Consider the following 8498-nt stretch of genomic DNA (forward strand, 5'->3'; position numbering starts at 1 on the left):
AAAAATAATGATCGATATAGTGAATTTATCATTTCACCATTTTTAATTAGTAGAATCTTGAACCTATTTACTCAATAAATTTTTCAAAGACAATTACTCAATGTTATATAAATTGAGGGTATAATAGAGAGAAATTCTTATATTTAACTTTGAAATTATTATACTTTATTTGCCGCATGTAATCATAAACAAGCATAGCCAAAGATTATTTAAACATTGCATATATAAGAAGAACAAAAGCATTTTGTCACTATATCACACATTGATTAGAGTCATAAAATTATAATCAATGATTGCTTAGAGTATTAGTGACAAAAAATAAGGTTACAATTAAACATAAAATTTTGTGGCTTAATCTTACAATATTCAATGACGAACTTTTGTCTCTATTTTAATAAATTCTTTTTTTTTTTGTGACAAAGGCTTTGTGTCCAAAACTGTAACTAATGTTTAGACAAATAATAATTTGTCAAAATTGGATACATTATTAGTGACAAAATAATTTGTCACTGATAAATTAAAATTCATCGCTAATGGTACTTAATAAATGACGTCAGATTATATTTTGGTGGGAAACTCAACTGGACGAAATTTTGCCACAAATTTTTATGTTTTGTCATTAAAAGTGTGGTTCATAGGTTTTAATACGAAATATAATTTTTGTCACAAAAAGTGAATACTAGTGACGAATTATGTGCCATGCCTAATAATTTTGTGGCTATATATCATGTTTGTTATAGTAAGATACAATTACATTTGAAATGGTTATTTTATTATAATACCCATATTAGTTGATGTTGAGTATTAAGATCATGAAAAATGATTTGGGAAGAAAACAAAAAAGTTGTCGTTTATTAATATATTAAAAATTACGAGTAATAAGTTAAAAATGAGAAGTGCAAAATATCAAAATGAGAAAAATATCAAAATTTTACTCTTTTTTGTAATTGTCAGAAAAATATCAAAATTTTAAAATTTTCTCGTAAATGCCCGAAAAAATATAAAAATCAACATACGTACATCAAAACACCTCAATTACACTAGTGACCTATAATATCAAAACAAAAAAAAAAAATCAAAATTTTACTCTTTTCCGTAACTATCCAAAAATATAACTACAAAGCAAAATATATCTTGAATGTGCGCATCCGGGGAATCGAACCCCGGTCAGTACCGTGGGAGGGTACTATGATACCACTACACCAGATGCGCTTCCTGTCTTCACGTTTCAATTAGTACTATTATTATATATAATAGAACAGGGTTAGAAGCTCTTTTGTCAGTTCACAGAGAGATAAAACCCTAGCCGCAGCCATAACCACTTACCAGTTCTAAAAAATTATAGCATTTGGTTATCTTGATTGCTGGCTGGTTTTCTTATTGAAGGTTCGAAATTCCTTTTTATCTTTTCAATTCAAAATACAAATATACAATGCAGTATGTTGTTGTCGAAGATTCTTTTTGGCTTATTGATTTTGTTGATACATTATTGTATAAATTACATCCTGCTAATGAACTCTTTTATCTTGATTAGTTGTTTCAATTATCTTAAGTTTCTGATTTAAGAAAATAATAATATTTGTTCAGGCTGACAACCGAGTGAGATTTCTTGAGCATTTACCTTCAAGATTGATGTTTATAGACTTGTTTTAATAGTTGTTGAGTTAAAAATACTGAATAAGAACAAAGCACAGGTAGGTGCAATAAGCTGTTTGTAATTTAGTTAAGGTTTCATGTATTTTTATTTTTTTGGTGTTCCTCTTATCCTGATCATTATTTGTGATATCTCTTTTATCCTCGTGTTTAGGCATACATAATGTTTACATTATTTGTATTTTCCAGTTTTTTGAATTACCAGGAATGCTCACTTCAACTCTGCTTTGTATTTTGGATTACAAATAGGTTTTGCATCAATGCTCATTGCATACTAGCTAGACCCATACACAGCACTTTGCATTGTGGGTTTAATCAGTTGGCCAGCGCTTAATAGGTGTCTGTTTTCTTGGAATTGTGTTGTTCTAGTACTATCCCTTCATGTCTGATACATTCTTAATGAAGGAAGACCTTGTAGTCATGTTTGGGTATCTTAGATAATGTGGGGGTATAAGTAGAGTTAATTTATACATACTTCTACAAATAGGTTAATCCACACCTCAAATCCGTGACTACAAGTCGTCAAAGGACAATTTTTATTGTTGTGTCAAGGCAAGCTACTCGCCCTCACACTCTCCGGGGCATCTTCGGTTAATAGCTTAAGAATTTCTTGAAGGTGTAATATGGAAGTGCTGATGTGTGTTTAATGGAACACATATAGTCTGCTTTGATATATTGTGTATACCTGTCCTTTGAATTGCAATACATCTCAATATGTGAATTACCTACATACTCCCCCTAATGTATAATGGGATGAATTTCTCATGGTTGTTGCAATCATCTGTTTTTAACTCTAATTGAGACAGTGAAAATTGTCATCGACTGTGCCATTGTTTTCAATATAATTCTAGGTTTAGCACATATAAATCCACTAAAGCGTATTTTCTTCGGGAGTAACTGAACTAACTTGACCGGCTTCTGAAATTCTTGAGGATGGCATATGAGCTAACTCTCTAGAGCATACTGAGCATTGGAGACATTTGGAACTAGTGTATGTCCTGTAATTTTGTGTATTGCATAATAACATACCTTGTCATGGTGCACTGCATTTGGATTGCTATAGTTGAATAAGGTTGGGGCTTCACTCTTGTATATTGTCTCTTGAATCTGGGTATAATTTCTTTTAGCTTCATCTTTGAGTAATGTTTGTTGAGAGCTTTGAGTGACTTTCAGAAGTTCCATCGCGTAAAAAGGTTCAGTGTCTGTTCCTTTGACTTCTGTTATATATTTTGTTGTAACTCTGAAGGCTTCTGTGCAGTAGACTTTTGTTGGTTCCCTGCTTCTTAATGTTAATACTTTCTGCTGGTGTGATCAGTAAACCTGGTTCTGATGTTAGCTGCTCTCTGTGTTGTGCCTTATTGTAAGGTTTATTTCCTCACTGTCCATGTTTCTCCATTTATATTGATCTAAGGCCACCACTCTAGTCTCCTTCATCTAAATAATTCCCATTCTTGGTCACGACATAGCTGGCAAGATATACTTTGGCCATACAATTTTTTTCTCTTGGATTGTTCTCTTCCATTGTTTTTTTCTTTATACTTTGTCCATTCAATCTTTTTCTCTTGGATTTTTTTCTTCCTTTATCTTTTTCTTTAATTGGTTAACCCTGATCTCTGGGGTTTCTATGGTCTGCCTTTTGAGTTAGCATGGTGTTTGTGTTTAAAGTTCTGATGAATTTTTTTCAGTTGTCCCTTTTGCAAGGCATGTTTAGAGAAGGTGAAGAGCTGACAGAAATCAACCCAAAATAGAAACCATAAACCCTGTCTCTCTCTCTGTTGCTTGAAAAACATGCCGTCAATTCCTCAACCAGGTGAAGTTACCATCTGTGAAATCAATCGAGACCTCATTACTGCAGATGAACTCTCTGATGATGCAGCTAAGGAAACCTATGGCAAGGTTCTTGGAATTATATTCAGTCCAGTTCCTTTTCAATCAGAAAATTTGTTGAGTACACTGAGCTCTGAACAAGGTGCCGATCAGAGGAAAAGTGGCCTACTTTGGGCAGCATTGCAGGCAGTCTCTACTAGTTTGCTGAGGCACTGTTTTCACCCCATTGATGTAAAATTGTTACAAGATGTTGATTTTCATGTTCTTGATTGGCACCAGCACAAGCATATATTAGCCTTTATTTCCGGACAACATCAGGTGAGAATACGTGATTATGAAGATTCTGAGGGAGGGAGTCCTTGCGTTTTGATCAATGACTCCCAAAAAGATGTTAGAAGTCTTTCATGGCGGCCAAATGGTGGGAGGGCACTTGCTGTGGCCTGCAAGGGTGGCATTTGCATTTGGGCTGCTTCATTTCTAGGCAATACAGCTTCAGTGAGATCAGGTGTCACATTGGGTACTCTTTCTAGAGGCTCAGGAACTAAATGGACTCTTGTAGTCTTCCTTCTAAGTCCTGAACAAGAACAAATTACTGCCCTTTCCTGGAGCCCAAACGGGAAGTATTTGGCGTCAGCTTCATTTGAGAGCTCTTCATTCATCATTTGGGATGTTGCTCAAGGAGTGGGAACACCTATTCGACGTGGCTTAGGGGGCATCTCCTTATTGAGATGGTCCCCATCAGGAGATTATTTCTTCTCTGCAAAATTTGATGGGACATTCTATCTCTGGGAGACTAATACATGGACATCAGAACCATGGTCCTCAACTAATGGTTTTGTCATGGGAGCAGCTTGGGATCCTGATGGTAGTAGAATACTCATTGCTTTCTCTGAATCTTCAACCTTGGGTTCCATTCACTTTGCAACCAGGCCACCGTCTCTAGATGCACATCTTATACCTGTTGAGTTGTCAGATATACAGTCCTTGACAGGAAGTCGAGGAATAGATAAGATAGCATGGGATTCTTCAGGAGAGCGTCTAGCCTTGTCTTATAGAGATGGGAATGACTTGTACAGAGGTCTTATAGCAATATACGATGTTAGAAGAAGTCCACTGATTTCAGCATCTTTGGTTGGGTTCATTAGGGGTCCTGGAAATGACACCAAGCCAATAACCTTTTCATTTCATGACAAGTTTAAGCAGGGACCATTGCTTTCTGTGTGTTGGAGCAGTGGATATTGCTGCACCTATCCCCTCATATTTCGCTCAAATGTTCTTCCATAATCAAGGTACATTGGAAGTTTTACAATCAACTATTATCCAAGATTTTGAATTGGTAGATTGAAGAAACTGATTTCCTAATTCTAGATGGATCATTTTCAACTAATTTGGAAATTGTAGGGCAGTGCATTTGGCAACTAAATCTTGTTGTAACCAAATAGAAGTTTGGGTTTATGTTTATTGTTTATGTTTCCAATGGAGAAGTTCCTACCTATGTTTGGAGGGTTTAATATTACAGTTGGAAAGTAAACAAAAGAAGCTCTGATGATGAAGTTGTCAAGATGTTTATATCGTTCCAATTTCTGATGCTTTTGGTCATAGACCAGAGCTATATGTTGAACTGAAGGGACAACTGAGGAGCTTGTTTGTGTTACACTCATTCATACACTAAAAAGGAGTTTGTTTATGGACATATCAATGATCTCAATCTTTTACGCATAGTAATTGTAGCATATGTTAAAAATGAAGATTAAATAAAAATGAGACATCTAAAAGCTTCTTTTTAGTAAATTTGGTTGTGACAAGCAAAATGAAATGAAGTTTAGGGTTACTCTATTTGACTGATGATCCTCTTTACGTTGTTTTGTCTACTTTGTAAATAATTGACACCAGATTAAAAAATGTAATATTGTGTTTTCCACACTTTTTACTTAACCATAGTCTAGTAACAAATATTCTCTTGTATTTCCTCTTTTCCATTCTTCAACCATTAACCCCGTCTTGACACGAAGTTTAAGAGAATAAAGAAGATTATTAATCTTGTGATTTTAAATTAAAATTATGTGAAATGTACGAAACTGTCATTTAATCTTATGACTTTAAACATGACACGTGAAAAGTTGATTTAAAATGTTACCCAAAAAAAGAAATAGATCATGTTTTCTCAAACAGACTAAAATGGAATTTTATATGAAAACGTCTATCGCATTTGTTATTTGATCCTTCAAAGTTCAAACATATTATGCATATTTGAAGAATTTGATATGAATACAGTGGAGTTTTTAGAAAGTCTGAGCAACTTTTAGATGACAGTAAACATTCCATACATGCTAACCTTACACTAAAATTAGGCAAAAATTAAGCAAATTAAACTGCTTTGTAACTTGATTTTGCTTAATGGCAATAGGTATTAGCCTGCCATCAACTTCAAAATAAATAAAAATGAGTGATTTTAGTAGAGAATCAGAGAATGAAGAAAGGGGAGAAAAAAATTAGATTTGTATAAATGGACATGTGAATTTGGAAATGCTTTTTTTCCCCTCTTCGTATACATTCTGTTCGTGGTTTCATAATTAATAATAAACTATATTAAGCTATAGCTAAACACGGTGACTAATTCAAATTGTAACATTGTTGAAAAATAAATGAGTAATGTTTGTCGACTCGTGTAATTTATCAAATTCAGACCAACTCAATGTTGAGCTTCAATGGATTAATCGACTCCATTATTGGGAGAATGAAGATGCAATTTGAAAAAAAATGAAAACTATATTGAATTATCTACCACAAGTGGAGTATATATATATATACATGTAATATGAAGGTAACTGCTCCTAACAAGCTGATAATATTCTAACCGACTAACAACTCAAATGAGCTGATTACTATACAAATTACATAATTAACCAATCTAAGCTATAAGTACTTGAATACTTCAACACCCCCCCCTCAAGTTGGAAGGGAGGAAAGTACTGCCAACTTGTTGAGAATGCATAGATGAGAAACTCCTCTAAGGGCTTTGGTGAGAATGTCTGCTAGTTGATTCACAGTGGTAACATGATGCAAGGCAATGAGACCTTCCTGCAGCTTGGTCCTTACAAAATGACAGTCAACCTCGATATGTTTAGTTCATTCACGGAAAACTGGATTTGTAGCAATTTGAATAGCATACTGACTGTCACAAACATCAATGGAAGAAGGAAATGGAATATAAAGTTCATCAAACAGTCTGCTTAGCCATACTAATTCACCCACCACTTTTCTAAGTGATCTATACTCGGCCTCTGCTGACGACCAGGACACAATTTCTTTCTTCTTTGATTTCCAACTCTCGGGGCTGTCTTCTAGAAGAACAGTATAACCAATGACTGATTTTCAGGAATCAGGGCATGCAACGCAATCTGTATCGCAATAAGCTTTAACTCTGCAGTCACTATTTTTCGACATAAAAATACCAAGGGTAGGATCCTTTTCCTGATATCTGAGTAGGTGAATTGCAGCTTGAAGGTGAGGATCTCTTGGATCCTGCATGAATTGACTAAGGTGTTGAACAATGTAGGCAATGTCCAGTCTGGTATTTGTGAGGAAGTTCAACTTCCCAATCAGGTTTCTGTAATAAGAAGGATCAAGTAGAGGAGAACCTTCCTTTGCTTTAAGTTTGACATTTGGATCAAGTATAGAGGACAAACAGGTGTAACCGAACAAATTATATTATTTAAGTAGGTCCAATGCAAACTATTTTTGTGAAATAAGGACACCACCAGTAGTATACAAGATTTTCATGCCCAAGAATTAATTCAACTCCCCAAATCTTTGATCTTAAAAGTTTCTTGAAGAAAAGACTTCAGGTTATCTATTTCTAAAGAATCTGTCCCAGTAATGATCACATCATCTACATATACAACTACGAATATGGTAGAAGAACTGATTTTCTTATTGAAGACGTAGTAATCATTTTTCTGAGTGTACATAACCTTTTATTGGAAGTGCTTCTGCCAACTTTGCATACCATTGTCTGCTGGCTTGCTTCAAACCATAAAGAGACTTGTTTAATCTACACACCAACCCTGGTTTATCAAGAGCAATACCCTGAGATGCTTCCATGTAAACTTCCTCATGCAAATATCCATGGAGAAAAGCATTGTTCACGTCTAGTTGGAAAATATCCCAGCCTCTCTTTACATCACTAGCAATCAATGATTTAACAGTAGTCATCTTTACAACATGAGAGAAAGTTTATGTAAAATCTACTCCTTCTCTTTGAGTGTAGCCTTTAACAACTAATCTGGTTTTAAGCCTCTCAATGCTACCATCAGCCTTGTGTTTTACTTTGTAAACCCATTTGCATCCTATGGCTTTATTCCCTTCAGGTATAGGAACCAGATCCCATGTGTGGTTGACATGTAATGCTTCATATTCTTGTGTCATGGTTGTTCACCATGCAGGATTAAGAATAGCCTTTTCAAATGATGATGGTTCACTATCATTGCAAACATTATTAACCAATTGCTGACTAGTTAATGCTAGGACATCAGGAGCAATGTGACTATGTCTACAAAACAGTGAACTTAGAGATAATGGTGTGGAACAAGTTGCTGCTTTTGGTAGGTGCTTTGTGAGTTTTAATCGATCTCCTTTAAGGTTGGGTAGGTTGTGTTTCAGTTACAACATTATTGTGGGAAGAAATTGGTGTACTGGTGGCAGGACCAGAATTTTGGGTTATAACACTAGTGTTCCTTTGATTATCATAGATAGGTGTAGCACTATGTAACATATCATCAATGAATAGATCTACAGATTGTGCAGACTTTGACACATATTTAGAAACAATAGGAAAAGAAGATCCCTTTGGATACAGACTAAATGGAAATATATGCTCATGGAACACAACATCTCTAGAAACATGTAGTCTTTTTGTGGCTAGGCTTAATACCTTGTAACCTTTTTTTGCAGATGGATATCCAATGAAGATGTGTGGTGTGGTTCTGGGTTCAAATTTATCTCTATGGAACTTAGGT

At 34.9% G+C, this 8498-nt stretch overlaps 1 protein-coding gene and 1 non-coding gene across 2 annotated transcripts; one reads left to right on the forward strand and one right to left on the reverse strand.

Moving 5' to 3' along the window:
- Nucleotides 1-1141: 1141 nt before the first annotated feature.
- TRNAG-CCC (transfer RNA glycine (anticodon CCC)) lies at nt 1142-1212 on the reverse strand. Its single transcript has one exon. It is a non-coding gene; the product is annotated as a tRNA-Gly (tRNA).
- Nucleotides 1213-1260: 48 nt separating this feature from the next.
- On the forward strand, nt 1261-5173 carry LOC101256791 (nuclear pore complex component ALADIN-ike protein). Its single transcript, XM_069287745.1, has 2 exons — nt 1261-1386; nt 3339-5173. The coding sequence occupies exon 2, from the start codon at nt 3442-3444 to the stop codon at nt 4762-4764; it is 1323 nt and encodes a 440-aa protein (XP_069143846.1). The 5' UTR covers nt 1261-1386; nt 3339-3441; the 3' UTR covers nt 4765-5173.
- Nucleotides 5174-8498: the final 3325 nt, after the last annotated feature.

This window comes from Solanum lycopersicum, chromosome 8 (assembly GCF_036512215.1).
Source record: "Solanum lycopersicum chromosome 8, SLM_r2.1".
NCBI classification, from domain to species: Eukaryota; Viridiplantae; Streptophyta; class Magnoliopsida; order Solanales; family Solanaceae; genus Solanum; species Solanum lycopersicum.